This window comes from Amblyomma maculatum, chromosome 9, assembly GCF_055883805.1.
Source record: "Amblyomma maculatum isolate TAMU_Amacu chromosome 9, ASM5588380v1, whole genome shotgun sequence".
Taxonomy (NCBI): Eukaryota; Metazoa; Arthropoda; class Arachnida; order Ixodida; family Ixodidae; genus Amblyomma; species Amblyomma maculatum.
The window spans coordinates 124,284,719-124,298,962 of NC_139352.1; the positions used below are offsets into that span (position 1 = coordinate 124,284,719).

At 45.5% G+C, this 14,244-nt stretch overlaps 1 protein-coding gene across 5 annotated transcripts in view; it reads left to right on the forward strand.

Moving 5' to 3' along the window:
- Window positions 1-14,244, forward strand: part of AdamTS-A (ADAM metallopeptidase with thrombospondin type 1 motif A) — a 638,686-nt gene that overhangs the window by 415,082 nt on the left and 209,360 nt on the right. For 4 of the 5 annotated variants that reach the window (XM_084579539.1, XM_084579541.1, XM_084579538.1 and 1 more), the window contains exon 4: window positions 3,484-3,656. In XM_084579539.1, coding sequence (XP_084435665.1) covers window positions 3,484-3,656 — 173 coding nt within the window. Of the gene's footprint in view, window positions 1-3,483; window positions 3,657-14,244 lie in introns of those variants that run through there. The other variant, XM_084579542.1, reaches the window with a different exon arrangement.

A 14,244-nucleotide genomic window follows, 5' to 3' on the forward strand; every position in this document is an offset into this window, starting at 1 on the left:
TATTGAACTAAGCCAACGAATTGCAAATGATGATTGATGACAACGAAAGCAGAACAGATAGGCCTAAAAATTAATATGCACAAGAGCGAATCTCCCAAAGCCTCGAAAGGGAAGTACCGTTTACGGTGAGCAGAGGCGCTGGAAGTATTACGCCTATTATATGACCGTAACTTCGGATGTCAAATAATTAGAAGATTGAATTTACAAGTGTCATCAGAACATGAATGGTAGCTTGTCAGTATCTCTCAAGAGCTGTACCTTACTGGCTATTGAGGCGAAAGAAAATGGTCCTTAAAATGAGCACAGCGCCGAGAGCTCTGTAAAGAAAAAAAAAGTGCAGAGTGACGGAGAGAATAAACCCCAGTTATTATAGTCGAGATCAAGAATAGGCATAGACAAAGGGCGACAGACTGGATTCCGAGCAAGCATGAATGGGGACGGCAGGTGGGCGGACGAGATTAGCAAGTTATCGGGGTTGAAGTGGATGCACCCTGGCAAATGACCGGATTAATTAGCTACATATGTGAGGCATCTAATTGATGTATTGCCAGTCTAAACAACATTGTTGGTACACGAACGCATATATATATGCTACCTATCAAAAATAAAAATGCATACTCTTATCAAGTTAGCGGGGTTGAAGTGGATGCACCCTGCCAAATGATCGGGTTAATTTGCTACATATGTGAGGCATCTAATTGATGTATTGCCAGTCTAAACAAGGTTGTTGGCACACGAACGCATATATATGCTACCTATCAAAAATGGAAATGCATACTCTTACCAATTTAGCGGGGTTAATGTGGATGCACCCTGGCAAATGTCCGGGTTAATTTGCGACATATGTGAGGCATCTAATTGGTGTATTGCCAGTCTAAAGAAGATTGTTGGTACACGAACGCATATATATGCTACCTATCAAAAATGAGAATGCATACTCTTATCAAGTTAGCGGGGTTAAAGTGGATGCACCCTGGCAAATGACCGGGTTAATTTGCGACATATGTGAGGCATCTAATTGGTGTATTGCCAGTCTAAACAAGATTCTTGGTACACGAACACTTATATATGCTACCTATCAAAAATGAAAATGCATACTCTTATCAAGTTAGCGGGGTTAATGTGGATGCACCCTGCAAATAACCGGGTTAATCTGCTACATATGTCAGGCCTCTAGTCGGTACATTGCCAGTCTAAACAAGATTGTTGGTACACGAACGCATATATATGCTACCTATCAAAAATGAAAATGCATACTTTTATCAGGTTAGCCGGGTTGAAGTAGATGCACCCTGGCAAATAACCGGGTTAATTTGCTACATATGTGAGACCACTAGTCGGTACATTGCCAGTCTAAACAAGATTCTTGGTACACGAACACTTATATATGCTACCTATCAAAAATGAAAATGCATACTCTTATCAAGTTAGCGGGGTTAATGTGGATGCACCCTGCAAATAACCGGGTTAATTTGCTACATATGTCAGGCCTCTAGTCGGTACATTGCCAGTCTAAACAAGATTGTTGGTACACGAACGCATATATATGCTACCTATCAAAAATGAAAATGCATACTTTTATCAGGTTAGCCGGGTTGAAGTAGATGCACCCTGGCAAATGACCGGGTTAATTTGCGACATATGTCAGGCATCTAATTGGTGTATTGCCAGTCTAAAGAAGATTGTTGGCACACGAACGCATATATATGCTACCTATCAAAAATGAAAATGCATACTCTTATCAAGTTAGCGGGGTTGAAGTGGATGCACCCTGGCAAATAACCGGGTTAATTTGCTACATATGTGAGGCCTCTAGTCGGTACATTGCCAGTCTAAACAAGATTGTTGGTACACGAACGCTTATATATGCTACCTATCAAAAATGAAAATGCATACTCTTATCAAGTTAGCGGGGTTGAAGTGGATGCACCCTGGCAAATAACCGGGTTAATTTGCTACATATGTGAGGCCTCTAGTCGGTACATTGCCAGTCTAAACAAGATTGTTGGCACACGAACGAATATATATGCTACCTATCAAAAATGAAAATGCATACTTTTATCAGGTTGGCGGGGTTGAAGTAGATGCACCCTGGCAAATAACCGGGTTAATTTGCTACATATGTGAGGCCTCTAGTCGGTACATTGCCAGTCTAAACAAGATTGTTGGTACACGAACGCATATATATGCTACCTATCAAAAATGAAAATGCATACTCTTATGAAGTTAGCTGGGTTAAAGTGGATGCACCCTGGCAAATGATCGGGTTAATTTACGACATATGTGAGGCATCTAATTGGTGTATTGCCAGTCTAAAGAAGATTGTTGGTACACGAACGCATATATATATGCTACCTATCAAAAATGAAAATGCATACTCTTATCAAGTTAGCGGGGTTGAAGTGGATGCACCCTGGCAAATAACCGGGTTAATTTGCTACATATGTAAGGCCTCTAGTCGGTACGTTTCCAGTCTAAACAATATTGCTTGTTGACGAACGCATCTATGTGCCACCTATCAAAAATGAAAATGCGTACTCGTATCAAGTTAGCAGGATTGAAGTGGATGCACCCTAGCAAATGACCCGGTTAATTTGCGACTTATGTGACATATGTGGGTAAAAGATATGAAGAACTGAACAAGGTTAAATGGGGTGCGCCTCAGTTCGCAGATGAGCCAACGTTTCGACAAGTGGACTTGTCTTCGTCTGGTCTACTGGTGGGTAAAGAAGCATGTCTGTGCATATATTGTACGAATAAAGTGCGAAATGTGCTCACTGTTGGTAGTGGCCGTATAGGGGAGAAAATTTCTCCCTGTATGTGAGCAGGTACGCCACGTCTGCGGACGCTCGCGTTGTATGTGTAGTTGAACTCAGATGATCGTTGGCGGGCATGACAGTTATGCGCCTCGATCGGTATTCACGCGTGTTCGATGCCTGTCTCAGAAATAAATATCGTGTCCATGGTTACGTAAAGGCTCAAGTTCGTTACACACAGCGTATGTTCAGTAATCATTCAAAAATGCTTGGTTACAAGTTTTTAAAACGAAGGTGGGCAACTGATGTCAGTGATTATCAACGGTCCGAGCACGTGCGCGCACCATGGATGCCTCATGAGCCGAGATATCCTTGTATACGTGACCCGGATGTCGTCATGGGACATTAAATTTGTTTCTCTTTTGCGATGCTGCACTTTATGTCTGTATACCCATTTAACTATGTTGTTAACAAATGTGGTGGCCGCTCGCGCGCAGGTATTTGTGGACTGTGCTCGGACACTTGCGCGGGAGCGACGCGAACTCGTTGACCTTTTGTATTTTGTAAATAATGTACAAAGTTCCCCTCGCTTTCCACCGCTCGGGTGCTTCAGATTTTTTAGATATCAGTTGCCGCTTCCGGCAACACTTTTTTCCTTCTTTTTGATTATTTAGTAATAAGCCACTCTTCCTGGTCGTCCACGCTGGTTCTTCTCATCTGTTCGCAGGAGAACCCGAGGGCGAGCTTTTTACCTCGTGGACTGGGAGCCAACGGAGGCGGCGTCGCAAGCGTTCCTACTCCATCGAGCAGCATGTCGAAGTGCTGGTGGCAGCCGACAGCAAGATGGCGCGGTACCACGGCAAGAACCTCAAGCATTACATACTCACTCTCATGGCTGCGGTGAGTGCTTTGCTTCTTTGCCTCTTCTCCCTTGGGATCCCTTTCTTTCCTCCTTCTTTCCCTTTCATTGACTCTTTTTCTTCAACATCATCAGCCTGACTATACCCACTGCTGGGCGGAGGTCTCTCCCATTTTCCTCCAATTAACCTGGCCCTGTGCTAGCTGCATCCACCTGACCCCTGGGAATTTCTTAATCTCATCCACCCACTAAATTTTTTGCCGCCTCTTGCTACGCTTTCTTTTCCTTGGCATCCAATTGGTTACTCTTGTAGACCATCGGTTATCCCGTCTTCGCAATACATGTCCTACCCATTTCTTCTTCTTAATTTTGACTAGAATATCGGTAACTTGAGTTATTTCTCACTCTGCGCGCTTCCTATCGCTTAACGTGAATCTGAACTTGAACATGTTGCCATAGCTTAAGGGGGGGAGGGGAGTCGTTGTCGTGTTGCTGTCGCCAAAAATGTATTCCTTGGGAAGGCCTACGATGTGAGAGCAGTATTTTTGCTCATTGCAGATTGTGCTTTTTCAAACGCCAGCCAGTCAGAAAGGGACGTAAAGGACTTGACTGTGTTCTGGCCTATAGACGTCCGGTGCGCGAAACCCTGTCGTAAAAGGGCGATATTGTAGCACTTCAGACATCAAGGCGGTTCGCAATGTAACCGGACGTAGCAGGGACCCACCGTTCTCTTCATCGACAGCGCAGATTGGAGCTGCTATGCTTTTCTTCCTGACGGATGATAGGCAGCGTTATGCGGTCCCAAAAATATTGCGTTTGGTCCAGAGGCGGGCCGGCGACACGGAGCTGTCCATTTAGTCTAGTCCGTCCCGCCTTATTCATTTAGTCTAACTGTGCTTTGAGTGCGGGACACTGGTAGTGCGCGGGGCACCTGCCGAGACAAGACCGCATCTTCTTCACTGGCGTGGCGGCGACGTATAGCGCCTCAAAGCGTTACTCTGACAAAAAGCGATCTACGCCCTTTGACAGGCGCCGCGGCGTTCTTGGACACTGCCCAAGCGGATTGACGTATGGAGCGCTTCTCTGCGGGCCAGCTCCTTCCCCTTTGCTCGGCCTGCGTCACGCCGCAGTGCCGCTCGGCGTCAGCCGCCGCGCTCTCGTCATTATTGCGTGTTACAAAACGTTGCCCAGCGTGTGCTGGGTGCGTTATATATCTCTCAAAGTTTTGGCATACCGACCCCTTCTTTGCCGAAGTTATGCTAGAGCTTACTGAAATGAGTTCCTTGCGCGATTTCTCGTAACCTTATTTCACCAGATTGTCAATCTCCGCGTCTAGACATGGAGGTTTAACGTCGAGTGGTACCTCAGGATATGGGAATGCCAGTGAAGGGGAAACCAACCGAGGTCGAACCGCGTCACCGCAGGGCGTTTCCCATCCGTTGAAACACGGCCAAGATCGATCCCTTGCCTTAATAATCTGAGGCCCTAAGAAATTAAGCTACAGCGATGGGAAGTACAGGATATGACAGCTAGCACTGTGGACGCAGCCGGACGTTTTGTCTAAACAGTGCAAATTGCTGCTTTTTATTTATTTATTTATCGGCACTGCAATATTTTACAAGACCTTAGCAAGGTGGGCACGCAATACAGAAATACATGTATACTGCAAGCAACATAAGGAAGAATATAAATATAGCAAAGTTGCAAAAGTGATGTAGCGGTACAGAAAATATAAGAAAAAAAAAAGGTGGTTTTCGACACGTTTTAGCATAGCCTCCTTTAGTCAAGCTTTTGTTACTGCATCATTAGCGAGATTATTGCAGTCTGTAATTGTTTTGGGGGAAAAGGGGCATTCACAGGCAATAATTCGTGCTTGTAATGGTGTAACGTCATTGTCTTGTGTTGAGCCCAGAGTAGAACGATATAATATTGATTTTGTCAATATTGTACTGGCCTTTAAATTGAGAGTAATATAAGATGACAGATGTTGTGGGGGGCTGGGATGCTGGTTAATAAGAACAGTGAAAGATGTGTGGCTAAATGAATTGTAGATAACTCATACTGGTTTCTTTCGAACTTTGTCTAATTTAGCAATGCTAGATTTGGAAAAATGATTCCAGATTATGACAGCGTATTTTAACATGGGGCGAATAATGGTCTTATATGAAAGGAATTGTAGACGAGCTTCAGAGCACGTCCGAGGAAAAATAATTTACGGAGGGAATTAGTGCTGACGTTGTCAATGTGATCTGTCCAAGAGAGATTATTGCAGATGCGAAGGCCATATTGCAAATGTGGCCTTGAGTTGGAGCAGTATTATTAGTGGTGTGGTTAAACAGGAGAGGAGTGTTTTACACGCATGAACACTGTTTTATTGTAATTGTCATTGATCACACCATGCTTCAATTAAACCGGTCCTTTGCTGCATCCACTTGACCCATGCGAACCTCATTCACCCACCATGCTATTACCTTGGTGAAGTCGTTATTTAACCGGATCTTCAGCAATATTAATATCATTAATCAACAGGAACTGGAGCGGAAGAATAATGGTTTATTACCAAATACTGACTACGGTTTCTTCAATCTATGAAAGCGGTTTGTCATTTTTGAGTACGTAAGCTAGTTTGTAAGGAAGCTGGTTATGCGAAACTATCACAGTTCTGCTGAGCTTCCTGTATTACCTGCGCAAACTCGTGTATAATTAGCACTAGCTGAGTTATAAGCTGAGAAAATCCACGTCTAAACCCATGTACAAAATGGTTTTGTTCAACAAAATCTGCTGTTTACGAATAATATGTTCTAAAGGTTTAGTAGAACGGCAGTTTGGGCGAGTTGCATGGTTATGCTTTTTTTTTTTTTATGAAACAGCGCATGGACACAGGACTACGAAAAAGGAAAAGACGTGTGTCTTTTCCTTCTTCTTAGTCCCGTGACCATGCGATTTTTAATAATAGAGCGGCAGTTCTGAACCGGCGTTCTGTTTTATGAATTGGTTAGATTCTTCCTGGGGGGGCTTTCCTGTCATTTATTAACTTGTTAAACAAAACACACTTCGAACACCACTCTGCATAGCGCTTCACAAAAACATTTATCTTGCCCGAGAGTTTTTGCTGCCTATACAGGAAATTGACGGCAAATTGGTGGAAGAGGAAGGAAAAATTAAAGAGCACTGCAGAATCTGCATTTTGGTTTGGTAAAACTTTATTTCCCACAGTAGGGGCCCTGAAGGACACTCGGCTAGGCGCCAGGTGTAGAGGGCAGCTCCCACGTCGGCACACAGAGCCCGAAGCTGATCATGTAGTGAAGCACTCTTTAACACTTTGTCCCAATGTTCTTGGCGTAGGCGTTGCTCGATGCACAACCACACAGCATATGGTTTAAGAATCTGCATTGGATTAATGCGAAAACACGGATGCTGCTGTTGGTTGCTTCTAGTTATTTTTCACTTCTTGTTTTGCCTATTTTAGTCTTTGGTACTTTCAAATTGCGCGCCAATCCCTTCCTATGCCCTTTTTCGGCTCTACTTCTGGTTGTGGGACGTCACATCCTCCGTCCCATAGGCCTGCGTGCCGGGGGCGGGGAGTAGGGGGCCTCCTATATCGGTGGAAAAAACTTATTTTAAAAAACTGATTTATTTATAGGAAGGGAAAGGCGCGGTAAGTGTCTCACTTGATTTCTGTGGACACCGCACCCGCGCCGTAAGGGAAGGGAGGAAGGTGGGAGTGAAAGTGGAAAGAGAGAAAGAGGAGCCGTAGTGGAGGGCTACGGGGTAATTTAGACCACCTGGGGATCTTTAACGTGCGCTGACATCGCACAGCACACGACGCCTCTTCGTTTCGCCTCCATCGAAACAAGACAGGCGCTAACTTTATTTAGGAAAAACTATCACATCGAATATATAGGAACCATTGCCAGTATCAATCGGTGAGCATGCGCACAGCACGATCAAAATAACACTTGGTGGAAAAAGAAAAAGGGAAATAGAACATAAACGCACGGTGCCGGTAGTCCCAAACAAACAGGAGACACGCCCTGTTACACGAATCACCTTTGAAAGCCCTTAGCCCTAAAGGTTTACCACAAAATAATAAAACCCTACATTAAAAACGGGTGAAATGATGAAAACAACCAGAATAAAGGTGACGTGAAAAGTAGAAAATATGAAAAGGAGTGTGCAAGACTTTTACGCTAAAACAAAAGAAGAAACAGGCAAGAAATATAATAAGATGAAACGGGAGTGTACAAAGCTCCATGCTAAAAGAAAATGAGGTGAAGAGATTAAAGATGGCAAAGTGGAGGGCGAATCATATAAAAACAAGACACGTTAACGACAGCTAAAAGTCATAACAAAAGGTCAAGTTAAAAAGCAAGAAGAAAGTGTAAAAATTTAACAATTTAGGGAAAGAATAGAAACCAATTGAAAATTAGAGTTCAGGAAGTAAAAAGAACAACAAAAACAAAAGGACGAAAAATTCGGAAATGAAAAAAAAGAAACGCAATAATTGATAAAATAAGAAAATGGAGAGGGAAACCAAGAAAAACTCTAAAAACAGGAGTGCACAAGGCTAAAACATTGATGTGAGATGAAACAGGTGAGACGAGAATGGGCGTATGGAAAAGCAATTATGGAGAGTAAGGATATCGAGAAAAGTAACACGAAGGAATAAAAACAAATACTAGACGTGATCTCGTTCCGAATCAAACAGCAACCGGGTGCTTGTGAAAAGCATGCAAAAATGTTAACGTGGCCATCCAGGAATTGAGACTCGCTCTCAAGTAAAATTGATAGAAGGTGCGCTAAGGCCTTTCTTATAAGCTACGCCTCTTTTACTTCTTAAGCCGATGTCATGAACTATCTATGAGTATACAGCATTTGTTTAGCTTCTGCAATGGTCTGTGTTCTCTCATTGTCTGCCTGATAGTACGCGATGTTTGCTTGGCATTCCATGAACTTTGATGTTTATTCTTTGTCCTTGTCTTTATTTGCGCTATGTTTGCAAGAAATTACTACCACCTAGCCCAAACAGAACGTATTTTGTATTATACCTTGCAGACTTTTTCGCGGTTTTTGCAACAAAGTGTTCAGTGCACTGAAAGACGCTACCTTTGAAAAATAGCCATAACTCATTCACACTACCATTAACATTTCTAAAGGGGTCATAGTGAAAATCGAACATATCAATAATATACCAATGTGTGCATTAGAAAAAAATAACCTGAGAGTATCTCGGTGATCAAAGTCTGCGTTCATCAACGTGAGCACAGCAGATGAAAAACACCTGTCGTTGCGTAGTACTCGACGTTTTCGTATGCAGCACCATTTGCAAAAAAATAAAAATTGAGCATGAACCATTGTGAACTTCATAAAATCATTAAATACCTACAGAGAGAGAAAAGCAATGAAAATATCAGTTTGTTCAATGGTGTTAGTAGAATGCGAAAAGGTCGTACAGCCTATGTTCGGTAAATTAAAATCGCCAGTCAAGATTAGCATATATAGTTTGGCTTTCTGTGATGATCTGTGTGTGTGTGTGTGTGTGTGTGTGTGTGTGTGTGTGTGTGTGTGTGTGTGTGTGTGTGTGTGTTGTGTGTGTGTGTGTTTATTGTAGGGTTTCGGACAAGAAAACGCTTCCGCGGTCACTGCGTAGTTCCTTCGGAGTCCCGTGCCGAAGAATCAAGTTGTTGAGAAGAAACAAAGCAACGTCTCTTGCTGAGGCAGAGGGTAATGGTGATGTTTAAGTGTAGGGAGTAAGTAGGTCTACTGCCACGATAATCCACCGGTTTCCAGCGGCAGTAGTAGGAAGAGGGCCATATGATCTATGACAACGCGGTCAAACGGACGAGCAGGACAGGATAACAGCTGCAACGAAACAGGGGACTTCTGAGGAGGTTTTCGGCGCTGACAAGATTCGCAAGCTCTCGCGAAATGTCGTACCAAGCGGCACATTCCACGCCAGTAAATTCGCAGACGTAGGCGTGTGTAGGTTTTCAATACGCCACCGTGGGCGCACTGTGGGTGGCCATTGAACGCAGCGCAAATGTTGGCGTGGAGGTGACGAGGGATGACTAGAAGTCACTTCCGTCCATCAAGCAAATAATTGCGTATGGTAGAGAAAACCGTCACGAATGGAGGAGTGGTGGGCTTGCCGAACGAGCGCTTTGGATGACTGACCGGGAGTTAGGACTTGAAATAAAATCCAAAAGTGCACTGATCCACGGGTCATTCCGCTGCTCGGTAGCCATGTCGACAGTGGCAAGAGTCGACAAATCGTAAGCACAGATGTGGTCAGACGAGGTATCACTAGGCAATGGCGAGCGGGAAGGAGCATCCGCGTCCGTATGCTTCAGACCTGATCGATAAATGACATGAATGCCGTACTCCTGGAGACGGAGAGCCCAGCGAGCAAGGCGACCGGATGGGTCTTTCGGAGAGTCCAGCCAGCACAAATCGTGGTGATCGGTCACGGCATAAAACGGTTGGCCATACACATAGGGACGAAATTTTCCGATGGCCCAAATAATGGCCAAACATTCTCTTTGAGCTACTGAATAATTAGACTCTGCTTTCGTCAATGTTCGGTTGGCGTATGACACAACATACTCGTTGAAACCAGGCTTACGTTGGGTAAGGACGGCACCAAGCCCAATACCGCTGGCGTCAGTGGGAATCTCCGTAGGCGCAGTCGGATCAAAGTGGCGTAGAATGGGAGACGAAACCAAAAGGCGGCGTAAAGTGTCGAAGGCTTTATCGCAAGCTGGAGTCCAAGCGGAAAGGTCGGAGCTGCCGGCAAGGAGCTGGGTCAGAGGAGCGATGATAGAGGCGAAGTTCAAGATGAAACGTCGAAAGTAGGAACAGAGGCCGGTAAAGCTCCGGAGCTGCTTCAGGGAGGTTGGCTTCGGAAACTCTGCAACTGCGCGAAGTTTGGTGGGGTCGGGAAGAATGCCGTCTTTAGAAACTACGTGGCCTAAAATTGTGAGTTTTCGAGCGACAAAGTGTCACTTCTTGATATTCAACTGAAGCCAAGTGTCGGCGATACACGTGAGAACATGCTTTAGGCGGTGAGAAGAAAAGTCCGAAAAAAAAAAAACTACGATGTCATCCAGATAACAAAGACAGGTCTGCCATTTGAGTCCACGAAGAACAGTGTCCATCAGGCACTCGAAAGTAGCCGGGGCATTGCAAAGGCCAAAGGGCATAACGTTGAATTCGTATAAGCCGTCAAGGGTTATAAAGGCAGTTTTCGAGCGGTCATCGTCAGCCATCGGCACCTTCCAGTAGCCAGAGCGCAAATCTAACGAGGAGAAATACTCGGCTCCCTGTAAACAGTCCAAGGCGTCGTCGATTCGCGGCAGAGGATAGACATCTTTGCACGTGATCTTGTTTAGCCTACGGTAATCAACGCAAAACCGCATGGAGCCATCTTTCTTGGTGACCACGTGACCAAGACAACCGGAGAAGCCTATGGACTGTTTGATGGCTGTATGACGCCCTGGCGAAGCATATCGTCCACGTTATCAGCAATGGCTTGACGCTCAGAGGCCGACACGCGATAAGGACGCTGTCGTAAAGGTGCGTTTGTACCTGTGTCGATTGTGTGAGTAACGACAGACGTATGACCCAGAGCAATGTGAGGAAGGTCGAAGGCAGAAGTGAAGCTCCGTAGAAGGGAGCGAGTTGATCGCGTTGCGCGGCTGGAAGATCTGCGTTAATAGCTTGTTGAATAACATCGGGTAGTGTCGAGGCGGTCGCTATATCGCAAGAGCTGAGAACATTAACGTCTAATGAAGTAGGCGTGGCAGGAGGAGTATTTTCAAGCACGGGATCAAGTTCTTCAATACGACCGAGACACTCGCCGCGTAGCAGGACGGAGGGGCACGAAAATGGATTCGAGACGTACATTGCACTAAGACCATCTTCGTGAGAACAGCAAATAGAAGCAGGAGGCAGGGATGGCGTGAAGCGGCATCGGAAGTTGTGAAGAAGACAGTCGAAATAGTAATACTTTCAGAGCAGATTGGAACGAGAGCAGCAGAAAATGGAGGAATGTCTGTGTCATTGGCGACAAGGAATTTCGCAGACCGGGTAGGGACGTTACACAAGACAGTATCACAAACAGGAAAAAAGGCAACTTCTGCGCTGGCGCAGTCAATAACGGCACGATGAGTAGAAAGGAAATCGTAGCTCAGGATGATGCCGTGTGAGCAGTGAGCCAGTACAATAAACTCGATGTGTATAAGACGTCTTTGATGAGAACACGGGCCGTGCACGCTGCCGAGGGATGAATGCGCTGGGATGAGGCGGTGCGAAGCGAAAACTCGGATAGTGCGGTGGTCACCTTGCGAAGACGACGGCAAAGAGATTCACTGATGACGGATACGGCAGCGCCCGTGTCAACAAGAGCGAGTATTGCGACACCGTCGACAAACACCTGTATTACGTTAGCGGGAGAAGACGGAGAACTTGAAGAGTTCGAACGAAGCGCAGTTCTTGCCCCGGGAACTGCGACTGTTAGTTTCCCTCAACAGCGCCGGTAGAACGTCGGAGAAGCGGGGATGGTGAACGCTACGAGGGGAAGATGATCGGCGACAGCTATACGTTTGATTCTTCCGACAAACGAAGTCGGAACTGGGTTGAGTTCTTGGCGAGGGCTGGTCGGTGTCGTACGAGTAGTTCCAGGGGTCAGGGCGAGAAGGTGGAAGGCGTTGGCGGCAAAGGCGTGCAACATGGCCCGGCAGCCCGCAAGAGTAGCAGATTGGCTGGTTGTCCGCGGTATGCCAAGGGTCCCGTAGGGCATTGGCGTACCCTTGGAATAGGGACATGGAATGCGGACCCAGGCAAAGGCGAAGGATGCTTGGAAGGGGCGATCTGGTAGGAAACAGGTGCGGTTGGCATTAGCGGCCTGGCCGTAACTTGGGCGCACGTCAGTGGTGCCGTTACTTGCATGCGCCTGCACAGGGCTAGGCGGAAGGACATCAGCGATGTGGTCTTGCACGACACGCCGAATGGCAGGCGCCAAAGATGGAGCCATGTCAGGAACAAGGCGATCAGTATCTTGTAATTGAGGGACCAGGGATAGCTGGCGGGCGACCTCTTCTCCAACGAAGGCTTTGATCTGTTGAATCAAAGGGCTGTCCTCTGATGGCGTAGAACCGCCCAGTACTAATGTAGAGATGGTGTCGTCTGTAACACCGGACCCCCCGGTAGAAGCGCGCTGCTTACGAAGCTCGTCGTAGCTCCGGCAAAGTTTAATCACGTCACTAACGGTGGCAGGATTTTTCACTCAGAGCATCTGACACGCGTCCTCGGAGATACCTTTCAGGATGTTTCCGATCTTAGCCGCTTCGGACATTAGTGGGTCGACACGTTTGCACAGGTCAACGATGTCTTCTATATAACTTGTGAATAACTCTTCGGCATGCTGAGTGCGCTCACGCAAGCGTTATTCTGCTCGGAGCTTGCGAACTGCAGGACGGCCGAACACTTCCGCATAATTCTTCATAAATGCAGACCAAGATGGCAGGTCTGCCGCATGGGTGCGAAACCAGAGGTTCGCCACACTTGGATTGATAGTGTCGTCCCATCTGTTGCAACTGCTGACACGCTGATACGCCGACAACCAGTCGTCGACGTCTTGGTCGGCCGTGCCGCTGAAGAGGCATGGATCACGCTGCCGTAGAACGCCAGAACACAGGACCGTGGTTGGGATGGGCGGCGATGTCGTGGTGGACTCGTCCGGCATGGTGGAATCAGAGGGCAATGTGCGGCTTCTTAGTTCCAGGGTGGATGGGAACGTACAGTCAGCACCTCCACCAATTATAGGGGTGTGTTTATTCAGTAAACCCAGATGGATCCAGCCGCTCAGGATGAACTCGCAGCGGAGCGTCAGGTGTGGCGAATCAGCAAGACAGCGGCCAACTTCATCCTCGAGTGCGCCAGCACGCGATGCACGTCAGTGGCTATGACGACGAAGATTACCACACTACAATATATATATATATATATATATATATATATATATATATATATATATTGTGAAAGAAGGCCAGGTCGAGACGCCAAAGTCGTGACGGTAAGGCAAGGTACGCCGTGTCAGCGTTTTAATCTGATGGAGAACCCAGGCGCGTGCTGGAGCCGGCGCCGCGGGACGATGACGATGGTATGTACAAAAGAAAGAAGATTATGGTATGTACAAATGAAAGAAGATCCGTGGAAGGCTCACAATATATATATATATATATATATATATATATGTATATATATGTATATATATGTATATATATGTATATATATATATATATATATATATATATATATGTATATATATGTATATATGTGTATATATGTATATATGTATATATATGTATATATATATATGTATATATATGTATATATATATATATATATATATATATATATATATATATATTGTCCGAGCTCTCAGTTCGCGCGCCAGCTGATCGGCGTCTTCATCGTCGTTAGTGTCGGCTCTGTATCATCTTCTTCCTTACAATATTATATATATATATATATATGTATATATATATATATATATATATATATAAGAGAGCTCGGACTGTCTTGTTCGGGCGAGATTGTGCTTCGCTCTAGGATCGTCTTGTCTCACCG